A 12,500-nucleotide genomic window follows, 5' to 3' on the forward strand; every position below is an offset into this window, starting at 1 on the left:
TGTAGTGTGATCTGTAATGTGATGTGGTGCGATCTGTTGTGTGATGCAGTGTGACGTTCAGTGTGATGTGGTGTGATGTAGTGTGATCTGTAGTGTGATGTGGTGTGATCTGTTGTGTAATGCAGTGTGACGTTCAGTGTGATGCAGTGTGACGTTCAGTGTGATGTGGTGTGATGTAGTGTGATGTGGTGTGATCTGTTGTGTGATGCAGTGTGACGTTCAGTGTGATGTGGTGTGATGTAGTGTGATCTGTAGTGTGATGTGGTGTGATCTGTTGTATAAATGTAGTGTGACGTTCAGTGTGATGTGGTGTGATCTGTTGTGTAATGCAGTGTGGCGTTCAGTGTGATGTGGTGTGATGTGGTGTGACATGCAGGGTGATGTGGTGTGATCTGTTGTGTGATGCAGTGTGACGTTCAGTGTGATGTGGTGTGATGTAGTGTGATCTGTAGTATGATGTGGTGTGATCTGTTGTATAAATGTAGGGTGACGTTCAGTGTGATGTGGTGTGCCGTGAAGGTACTAAGTGGTCTGACGCGAAGTGTAGTGCGGTGTGTTGTGTCATGTGATTTGGTGTGAAGTGAAGTACGGTGTGGTTTGACGTGTCACTTGTGTGAACTAGTGTGACGTATATGTTGTGGCGTGGTGTTTATCATGAAGTATGGTGTATGAAGTAGAGTGACGTGTAGAATGATGTGGCATGGAGTAGTATGACGTGTAGTGTAAGTTGTGACGTGAAGTGTAAGTTGTGACGTGACGTATGATGAGGAGTGATGAGTATTATGCAGAAATATAACGTGTAGAATTATGATATGGTATACGGTGTGACGTGTAGCTGATGCTGTTGTGACATGTAGTATGTGGTATGACGTATTGTGGGATGTGGGGTGATGTGTAGGATCATGTGATGTAACAGGTAGTATGGTGTAGTGTGACGTGTATGATTAAATGGTGTGACGTGTAGCACGGTGGGTAGTGTGGTGCGACGTGCAGAATTATGTGGTGTGACATGTAGTATGGTGTAGTATGACGTCTATAATCAAATGACGTGATGTGCAGTGCGGTGGGTAGTGTGGTGTGACGTGCAGTATGATGAAGTGTGATATACAATATAGTGAGGTAACGCTTACACGGGATATTCACGCGCGCATATTATGATATTCTGCATGCGTATACACACGAAGAGGGTTCAGGCAGCAACAGTTCTGCACATCTGTTGACCTGGGAGATCGGAAAATTTCCCACCCGTATTAAAAAAACAACAAAATGCTGTGTGTGTGTCCCCAGTGATGACACAGTGAACATGATGTTGTTGCTGTGTGTGTGTCCCCAGTGATGGCACAGTGAACATGATGTTGTTGTTGCTGCTGTGTGTATGTCCCCAGTGATGACACGGTGAACATGATGTTGTTGTTGCTGCTGTGTGTGTGTCCCCAGTGATGACACAGTGAACATGATGTTGTTGTTGCTGCTGTGTGTGTGTCCCCAGTGATGACACAGTGAACATGATGTGGTTGCTGTGTGTGTGTCCCCAGTGATGACACAGTGAACATGATGTTGTTGGTTGTTGTTGCTGTGTGTGTGTCCCCAGTGATGACACAGTAAACATGATGTTGTTGCTGTGTGTGTGTCCCCAGTGATGACACAGTGAACAGGATGTTGTTGCTGTGTGTGTGTCCCCAGTGATGACACAGTGAACAGGATGTTGTTGCTGTGTGTGTGTCCCCTGACACAGTGAACAGGATGTTGTTGGTTGTTGCTGTGTCTGTGTCCCCAGTGATGACACAGTGAACATGATGTTGTTGGTTGTTGCTGTGTGTGTCCCCAGTGATGACACAGTGAACAGGATGTTGTTGCTGTGTGTGTGTCCCCAGTGATGACACAGTGAACAGGATGTTGTTGCTGTGTGTGTGTGTCCCCAGTGATGACACAGTGAACAGGATGTTGTTGCTGTGTGTGTGTGTGTCCCCAGTGATGACACAGTGAACAGGATGTTGTTGCTGTGTGTGTGTCCCCAGTGATGACACAGTGAACAGGATGTTGTGGTTGTTGCTGTGTGTGTGTCCCCAGTGATGACACAGTGAACATGATGTGGTTGCTGTGTGTGTGTCCCCAGTGATGACACAGTGAACATGATGTTGTTGGTTGTTGCTGTGTGTGTGTGTCCCCAGTGATGACACAGTGAACAGGATGTTGTGGTTGTTGCTGTGTGTGTGTGTCCCCAGTGATGACACAGTGAACAGGATGTTGTTGTTGTTGCTGTGTGTGTGTCCCCAGTGATGACACAGTGAACATGATGTTGTTGCTGTGTGTGTGTCCCCAGTGATGACACAGTGAACAGGATGTTGTTGCTGTGTGTGTGTCCCCAGTGATGACACAGTGAACATGATGTTGTTGTTGCTGTGTGTGTGTCCCCAGTGATGACACAGTGAACATGGTGATGTTGTTGGTTGTTGCTGTGTGTGTGTCCCCAGTGATGACACAGTGAACAGGATGTTGTTGTTGTTGCTGTGTGTGTGTCCCCAGTGATGACACAGTGAACAGGATGTTGTTGGTTGTTACTGTGTGTGTGTCCCCAGTGATGACACAGTGAACAGGATGTTGTTGCTGTGTGTGTGTCCCCAGTGATGACACAGTGAACAGGATGTTGTTGCTGTGTGTGTGTCCCCAGTGATGACACAGTGAACAGGATGTTGTTGTTGTTGCTGTGTGTGTGTCCCCAGTGATGACACAGTGAACATGATGTTGTTGGTTGTTGCTGTGTGTGTGTCCCCAGTGATGACACAGTGAACATGATGTTGTTATTGTTGTTGCTGTGTGTGTCCCCAGTGATGACAGTGAACATGATGTTGTTGTTGCTGTGTGTGTGTCCCCAGTGATGACACAGTGAACAGGATGTTGTTGCTGTGTGTGTGTCCCCAGTGATGACACAGTGAACAGGATGTTGTTGTTGTTGCTGTGTGTGTGTCCTCAGTGATGACACAGTGAACATGATGTTGTTGGTTGTTGCTGTGTGTGTCCCCAGTGATGACACAGTGAACATGATGTTGTTGTTGTTGCTGTGTGTGTGTCCCCAGTGATGACACAGTGAACATGATGTTGTTGCTGTGTGTGTCCCCAGTGATGACACAGTGAACATGATGTTGTTGGTTGTTGCTGTGTGTGTGTCCCCAGTGATGACACAGTGAACATGATGTTGTTGTTGCTGTGTGTGTGTCCCCAGTGATGACACAGTGAACAGGATGTTGTTGTTGTTGTTGCTGTGTGTGTGTCCCCAGTGATGACACAGTGAACAGGATGTTGTTGTGTGTGTCCCCAGTGATGACACAGTGAACAGGATGTTGTTGTGTGTGTCCCCAGTGATGACACAGTGAACAGGATGTTGTTGTTGCTGTGTGATGACACAGTGAACAGGATGTTGTGGTTGTTGCTGTGTGTGTCACAGACATTGACGACTGTCTCGGGAACAACGGGGGCTGTGAGCAGCTGTGTGTCAACTCAGTGGGCTCCTTCAGCTGCGCCTGTAACCAGGGCTTTATTCTCTCCCCTGACGGACAGCGCTGTCTCCGTAAGTGAACGTCCGCCTCTGCTGCTACTGTTGCTTTGCTTTCTGTCTATGGCACTGTTAATAAAACCACACAGAGAAAGCAACAGATATATAGTAATAATAGTAATAATAATAACAATAATGATATTGATCATGATAATAATAATAACACCTTCATTTCATCTATATAGCACCATTCAAAGTAAAAACAAAATTTAAATGATAATGACATTAATAGTAATTTTCATTTCATTTCATGTAATCTATAATTTATCGTACCATTCCATGTGAAAAAAAAAAGTCATTCGCATATACTGTGTAAAAACTGACGTGTAAAACATACATTTGAACAGTGAACCGAAAATATACAAGCATAACCCTGCACATACATCTAATCAAAAGACTAATTTGTGTTCATAGAAATTTGACTGCACTGACAGAAGAAGAAAAAATACAGAGGAGAAGATATAAGAAATTCTTGTTCTGATGACAAAGTGCTGCAGTGTGATTTAAAAAAAATCTTAAATTAATTTTTTTTGGTGATTGATAATCTGTTTTGAGTCCGTTGAAAGATTCAGAAATTCACGGTTCTTATGATAATCAATATAAATTAGCTGATATATTGTTTCGTTTCTGTTTACGTTTTTGATCGTTGTTTTTTTTTGTGTGATAATCAGCTACGAATCTTCGGCGAAATTTGTGATTTTATTTCTGACAATAATTAGCAACAAACATACAGGAACTTTTTTCCGATGATGATATTCTAAAACAAGTTCATTCGGAGATTGGGAACGTTGTTATTCCTGTAAATATTTAATGTATATCCATTGAAGATTTTGGACACACATTATTCTGATGGTAATCTACAAGAAGATCACTGAGAGATTTGTGAATTATTTCAACAATAAACTAATTCAATTCCATTGCAAAATTGGGAACTCTTTTTGCTTCAAATGATGAATATTAGGATTTAGGGCATGTATGATCATACCTAGATCACATATATATCTTACAATACATATAATCCTGATAATTCGTTGTCGTGTTTGACATTGGTGAGTATTTGTTTGCAAAAGTTACTGCTGGTAAGCTGCGCATTGTAGTTTGTACATATATTTGTAGGAACACGTTTCTCTAACTAAGCAGATGATTTCGGTAATCTGTCGGCGGTCATTTTCTTTACAGATTTTCCTTCAGCGGTGTCCAACAAGAATTTTGCTGTCCTTTTTTCCTGTAAAATATTTATGGTTTTTCAGTTTTAAACACTACAGAAATACTGTATTTCTGTATCTGTCCTTTATTTTCAACCACTTTGTTGAACGGTACGGTGCTTTTTGAATTATACTTTTACACAATAACCATGTTGGCCTGAATAAAACAGTGTGTGTGTGTGTGTGTGTGTGTGTGTGTGTGTGTGTGTGTGTGTGTGTGTGTGTGTGTGTGCCAGTGCACGTGCATTCTTTGTATAATGCGCATAGAACTGTACACCAAAGAAAAGAAGCGTGCCGTAAAACGTATTTTCATTGTTGTCATTAATGTCAGTATGATTGTATGATCAGCTGTTACGGTTATCACTAGTTGAGGTAAGGTATGAAATGCACTGCTGTACGAAAAGCAAATCAGATGTTTGCAAGACTTTTGCTGTTTGTTAAGTGAAAAAGAAAACGAGCATTATTATTCATATTACGAAAACAGTAGAGCGAAGAACGCTTTAGGACACAAGAATGTTCATTCAATAACATTTTGAACGTTTATTTGTGTGATAAGAAAACGTTCGCAGTCATTTGATTTGAACAAATCAATCAATCAGATCCTCTGCTCTTTTGTTTTTACAAAGCAGCGCAGAGCATTAGAACGATCCCATTGGCTAACAGCTAGATGGTTTTATCGATGACTCGTGTTCACAATTTTCTGAAGAAAAACAAATCGTCGCAGCTCGTGCATGAAGAAATAAAGTTCTCACTTTTTGTGTCGTAAACTGTGGATTTCATTCTGTCGCCTGTCACACAGAGGAGTATTCCGCGCTGGCATTGTCCTCTGGTAGGTCACAGAGAGAAAGAGAGCATGGCGACATGTTTTGACTTTTTTCCTCTCTTCTTGTTCCTTTCAGAGTGCATGAATTAGCCTTTTACTGCCGTATCCTGTACACCTGTACGCTTTTGTGGAGTCATTTCGGTTCATTTTCTTCCAGTCGTTGGTTTTTTTGTTCTTCTGTTATTAAAAAAAGAAATGTTGACAGGAGAGGTGGTGTGGGTCATGTCAGAACAACCTCCACGTTCAAACTTCACGTGATGTTGAAGTAGCACCACAATTGTGCAAGTCAGCTTTACGTGTCTTGTATTATCTTTTTTGTTTTGATTTTCTACAAATTTTTCTCTGCTTGTTGCACATGCTGTTTTCTTACTTCTGATTTGTGCAGATCACGTTTACTTTTTGGGTGATTTTTTTTTTAATACATGTTTTTAACTTCATTCTGATTTTCAGTTCTACATTTCTGTTTTGTCTGTGCGTTATGGGCTGAACAGCGGTATAACTTTTCGTGAAAAATATGATGGGAAAATGATGAATAATGTTCAATTTTATGTTGGTAATGACCAGAATGAGAATCAAGCCATATGTTCCAGTTGGAATGGTATAAATCAAACACACAGCACCTCCACTTCCGATCTCATGAAGATCGCACGTAAAACCACCTGACCAACCAACCAGCCAACCCGCCAATCACCAAAACAAGTGCAGTCACTGTTTGTGTCCAGAAAAGACAGGGGCAGGCAACGCTCAGCAATGGTCCTTGGCTCTGCCCATGATCTGACTCATAGCTGAATGAAAATTAAATGGAACGATCTCAGGAAAACCTCTTTTTTGCAATTATTTTTGTTTTCACACGTTTTCTAGCGTTTTCGCTTCGTGAATTGGTGTATATGAATATATATGTGAAGTAAAAAAGAAACATCCAATTTTTATTTTACTGGAAAATTACTCAGACATTTCTCAGCTGAAGTCTGTCAAATTACAGTGTCACATAGATTTAACAGAAATGCATGATGTTGTTGAACACGGTTTGTTCCGTCGTTTTCCGGCTGAGCACAATGAGGAAGGGAAATGCATGCTGGAATGGTTTCCGTTCATCCTCTTTTCTTCTCAGTTTCATGAAACGAAATGATTGCAAAGATAAGTTATGTTGATTTTCGATTAATAAGAAATTAAATGCGAACAACCTCTCCACTCACTTTTCTCCCTTTCTCATACTACTGGAAGTTGCTTTTGCGGTGATGATTGTATGAAGCGATAAAAAAAACAACAACCTAAAATGATTACAATGGCGATGTTATACCGCTGTTCTGTCGTCGGTGAATGTCATGTGTTCTTTTTCTACGGGGTGTGATCGATTGACAAGGAGCTGTACCCTTGGTAATCACCACAGGTTTGTATGTCTACCTCTCTTTTCTCTCCTCGTAGTTTGAGGCTTGGTTTGAAGGGGAAAAAACCCCACCTCCAAACACCATGATTTCGTTATTTGTTGTTGTTGTTTTGTTTGTGTTTAGTTGTTGTTTTTTTTCGTTGCCTTTTATTTATTTATTCTGTTTTCTTCCTGTCATCCTGGCCGTGGCTACCCCCGTTGTGTTTGTTTGGTGTCGTTGTAGCCGTGGAGTCCAGAACGGAAGATCGGGGTCCGCAAAGAGGCGACCTGCCACAAATCCGCTTCCAGTCCACCCCGCAGCCTGTTGTCCCCGCCACAGAGAGCAACTTCCTCTCTCAGGAGCTGCTGGTCCCCGAGTCCAGATACAGTCAGTATCCTCACCCGTCCACCCGTCCCCTTGTTTCCCCCACAGCTGATACAGTCAGTATCCTCACCCGTCCACCCGTCCCCTTGTTTCCCCCACAGCTGATACAGTCAGTATCCTCACCTGTCCACCCGTCCACCCGTCCCCCCACAGCTGATACAGTCAGTATCTCACCTGTCCACCCGTCCCCTTGTTTCCCCCACAGCTGATACAGTCAGTATCCTCACCTGTCCACCCGTCCACCCGTCCCCCCACAGCTGATACAGTCAGTATCTCACCCGTCCACCCGTCCCCTTGTTTCCCCCACAACTGATACAGCCAGTATCCTCACCTGCCCACCCGTCCACCCGTCCCCTTGTTTCCCCCACAGCTGATACAGCCAGTATCCTCACCTGTCCACCCGTCCACCCGTCCCCCCACAGCTGATACAGTCAGTATCCTCACCTGCCCACCCGTCCACCCGTCCCCTTGTTTCCCCCACAGCTGATACAGTCAGTATCTCACCCGTCCACCCGTCCCCTTGTTTCCCCCACAGCTGATACAGTCAGTATCTCACCCGTCCACCCGTCCACCCGTCCCCTTGTTTCCCCCACAGCTGATACAGTCAGTATCCTCACCTGTCCACCCGTCCACCCGTCCCCTTGGTTCCCCCACAGCTGATACAGTCAGTACCCGTCCACCCGTCCCCTTGTTTCTCCCACAGCTGATACAGTCAGTATCCTCACCCGTCCACCCGTCCCCTTGTTTCCCCCACAGCTGATACAGTCAGTATCCTCACCTGTCCACCCGTCCACCCGTCTCCTTGTTTCCTTGACAGCTGATACAGTCAGTATCCTCACCCGTCCCCTTGTTTCCCCCACAGCTGATACAGTCAGATCCTCACCCGTCCACCCGTCCCCCCACAGCTGGTACAGTCAGTATCCTCACCTGTCCACCCGTCCACCCGTCCCCTTGTTTCCCCCACAGCTGATAACAGTCAGTATCTCACCCGTCCACCTGTCCTACTGTTGTTATATGCTGTCAGTTTCTCTCACAGCTGACACAGTCAAGTGACCCCAGCCACCCATCCCCTACTGTTGTTACAATTATGCAGTCGGCTTCTCTCACAGTCGGCTTCTCTCACAGTGATACAGTCATTGTCCTCCCCACACCCATCCTCTGCTGTTGTTACACAGTTTTCACACAGTTGAGTTCCCAGTCTTAAATGCCCTCACTCTCTGTCTCGACTGACTAAGCTATTCGAAAGTTAACTGCCACCTCCTTGTTGCCTTGACAGGCTAAGTTATTCAGGGTTACCTGCCCCCCTCCTAGTTGTGCAGATAAGCTAAGTTATTCAAGGTTAAGCTCTCTTTGTGCTGACAGGCTAAGTTATACAGGGCTAGGTTATAACCACTGTAGTTGTTCTGTCGGTTTTCACATAGCTGTGTTCCCGGTCTTTACTGTCCCGTTCTTGGTGTTAACTGGCTGAGATATTCAAGGCTGGGTTATCTGCTGCTGTTATACAGTTTTCACACAGTTGAGTTGTAATTCTTCACTGCCACCCACCTCCTCTGTGTGTTGACAGACTAAGTTATTCAGTGCTAAGTTAACTGCTCCTACTGTTTGTGTTGACAGGCTTAAGTTATTCAGTGTTAAGTTAACTGCTCCTACTGTTTGTGTTGACAGGCTAAGTTATTCAGTGTTAAATTAACTGCTCCTACTATTTGTGTTGACAGGCTAAGTTATTCAGTGTTAAGTTAACTGCTCCTACTGTTTGTGTTGACAGGCTAAGTTATTCAGTGTTAAGTCAACTGCTCCTACTGTTTGTGTTGACAGGCTAAGTTATTCAGTACTAAGTTAACTGCTCCTACTGTTTGTGTTGACAGGCTAAGTTATTCAGTACTAAGTTAAGTGCTCCTACTGTTTGTGTTGACAGGCTAAGTTATTCAGTGCTAAGTTAACTGCTCCTACTGTTTGTGTTGAGAGGTTACGTTATTCAGTGCTAAGTTAACTGATCCTACTGTTTGTGTTGACAGGCTAAGTTATTCAGTGCTAAGTTAACTGTTCCTACTGTTTGTGTTGACAGGCTAAGTTATTCAGTGCTAAGTTAACTGCTCCCACTGTTTGTGTTGACAGGCTAAGATATTCAGTGCTAAGTTAAGTGCTCCTACTGTTTGTGTTGACAGGCTAAGTTATTCAGTACTAAGTTAACTGCTCCTACTGTTTGTGTTGACAGGCTAAGTTATTCAGTACTAAGTTAACTGCTTCTACTGTTTGTGTTGACAGGCTAAGTTATTCAGTGTTAAGTTAACTGCTCCTACTGTTTGTGTTGACAGGCTAAGTTATTCAGTGCTAAGTTAACTGCCCCCACTGTTTGTGTTGAGAGGCTAGGTTATTCAGTGTAAAGTTAACTGCCCCCACTGTTTGTGTTGACAGGCTAAGTTATTCAGTGCTAAGTTAACTGCTCCAACTGTTTGTGTTGACAGGCTAAGTTATTCAGTGCTACGTTAACTGCTCCTACTGTTTGTGTTGACAGGCTAAGTTATTCAGTGCTAAGTTGACTGTTCCTACTGTTTGTGTTGACAGGCTAAGTTATTCAGTGCTAAGTTAACTGCTCCTACTGTTTGTGTTGACAGGCTAAGTTATTCAGTGCTAAGTTAACTGCCCCCACTGTTTGTGTTGACAGGCTAAGTTATTCAGTGCTAAGTTAACTGCCCGCACTGTTTGTGTTGACAGGCTAAGTTATTCAGTGCTAAGTTAACTGCCCCCACTGTTTGTGTTGACAGGCTAAGATATTCAGTGCTAAGTTAACTGCCCCCACTGTTTGTGTTGACAGGCTAAGATATTCAGTGCTAAGTTAACTGCTCTTACTGTTTGTGTTGACAGGCTAAGTTATTCAGTGCTAAGGTAACTGCCCCCACTGTTTGTGCTGACTGACTCAGTTATCCAAGCCTGAGTCATCCACTGATGTTTCCAGTCAGTGTTCACATAGCAGAGTTCCATGTCTTAATTAACTGTAGCCACACTCTTTGTGCTGGCAGGCTAAATTATCCAGAGCTAAGTTCGTACAGTCACTTTTCACACAGCTGAATTCCCAGTCTCAGCTGCCGTATTTTTTTGTGTTGACCTGCTAAAATCATCCACTGTTTTTATGATAAATATTCACTCTCACTTAGTTCCCCTGCCCTTGTATTTTTTTTTTTGTACCCACATATCCCCCCACCCCCCTGCCCCCTCCATCCCCCCCCCCGCCCACCGCCGATGGTTTTATACAGTCAGTAAGGACTTCCCCAACCACGCCCCCCCGCCCACCCGCCCCCTATTGTTACACTGTCAATATTAACACACTACGTTCCCTGCCTACCCACCCCACAGGTTACAGTATTGACACAGTAGTTGTGTTCCCTTGTTCCCTTCTCTCACCCAGCCTCTCTGATTTTTATCCAGTCACCATTGTGGGCACTGGAACGGTCACCCTTGTCCTGTTGAAGGACGTGTTGGATCGATAGGAGTTGGAAAGGGATTGATTGACACGCCAGTAGATAATTAGATTTAGCAGCGACGTGGTGAATGTTCCACCCTAACTAATCTTTGTCCTCTCTCTCTGTCTCTCTGTCTCTCTCTCTCTCGATTGGTCACTATCAATGCCAACCAAGGCTACACATGGTCACCTCGTCATTTAAATTGTTTCAGACCCAGAGTTCAAGGTTCCATTATGGAGTCAGTAGCTTGCTATACACACATTATCGGTTTAGTAACAGAAATAATTTTAAATTGTGTCTTATTGAAAGATAGTGAGAAAACTGACCAGATGGTGGATGATGTAAATCAGAACGTACCCTGGCACCATTCGGTCATCCTAATGTCACTTTCCCCCCTTTTTTTCTTCATATTAAATCATTCCGTTAATAATACTCATAATGCTAGTTCTTCATCTGTGTAAACGAAAATCATAGACACAGCGAGCTTATGAGGCATAGAGGGCTGAAATAAGTAATCTCCCCTTACATACATAACGTTCTATTTTACCTCAAACACACACACAACACACACACACACACACACACACACACACACACACACACACTTTTCTGTCTTCCTCTTCCCTCCCCCCCCTTTCCCTCCCTCCCCCTCCGCCTCCCCCCCCCCCCTTTTTTTTTAACGTCTAACATCACTGATAGTGAAAAGACGCTAATCTAAAGGACGAACGAACACACACACACACACACACACACACACACACACACACACACACACACACACACACACGCACACACGCACACACACACACACACACACACAGCGTAACGTAGTTTACACATACACAACGTACACAAGCGTAGGCGCACGGCGAGGCCCTGTGTCCGTCCGACCAAAGAGTTCTGTCTGCTAGCTGTGGTGATGATTAGAAACCACTGACGTGTGCTGGTTTAGATGTTTGTTTGGTTTGGTTTTCACTTCTTTCTTCCTTTTGTACAACCCCGATAGCCTGTTGTGACTGTTGTTCTTGGTGGATTCTTTTTTTTAAATTTTTATCATTGCTACCATATTTTCTGTCACACATTCTGTGTGTGTGTGTGTGTGTGTGTGTGTGTGTGTGTGTGTGTGTGTGTGTGCGTGCGCGCGCGCGCGCGTGCGAGAGAGAGCGAGTAACCGTGAGTGCTTCAAACATGATTGTTAAATACTTGCGTCATGTTCTGGTGGGTTTGTTGTAGGTTTGATTATGTGACTCTTTCGTGAGTGCAGCAAAGTTTTGATAAGTTTGTGATTGTTTGAATGCCAGCATCCTCCCTATGACACGGTTATGGACGTGTTTATTTATAACTAAGGTTATGTGAATGTGTTTATTCATGACCGTAATATGCAATTTTAATGAGGTTATTTCGTTTGCAGTAATATGTTTATGTTGTTTCTTCTTTTTTTTTATAATCGTACTGAGTGATACGTTGACGGCTATATGAATATACATACTCGCGATTAAGTAATGGTTTTGGGTTTTGCTAAAATGCTAATTCGCAATTGGGTGTCTTTGAGATTGCATTTAATTTTGGTCAGGTTTTTTTTTCATAACTGGGTTTACGTAGATGTATATATATTTAGCAAATGAATTCACACATCCATGTATTTGAAAATATATTTATGCATTTTTGTGATATATGTTTACGGTCGTACATATTTGTAGATGTGTT

The 12,500-nt window shown here is 43.5% G+C and overlaps 1 protein-coding gene across 17 annotated transcripts in view; it reads left to right on the plus strand.

Moving 5' to 3' along the window:
• The window catches only part of LOC143287646 (uncharacterized), a 378,570-nt gene that overhangs the window by 290,583 nt on the left and 75,487 nt on the right, over positions 1-12,500 (plus strand). For all 17 annotated transcript variants that reach the window (XM_076595773.1, XM_076595775.1, XM_076595774.1 and 14 more), the window contains 2 exons: positions 3,446-3,568; positions 7,192-7,335. In XM_076595773.1, coding sequence (XP_076451888.1) covers positions 3,446-3,568; positions 7,192-7,335 — 267 coding nt within the window. The remainder of the gene's footprint in view (positions 1-3,445; positions 3,569-7,191; positions 7,336-12,500) is intronic.

This window comes from Babylonia areolata, chromosome 11 (genome assembly GCF_041734735.1).
Source record: "Babylonia areolata isolate BAREFJ2019XMU chromosome 11, ASM4173473v1, whole genome shotgun sequence".
Classification (NCBI taxonomy): Eukaryota; Metazoa; Mollusca; class Gastropoda; order Neogastropoda; family Buccinidae; genus Babylonia; species Babylonia areolata.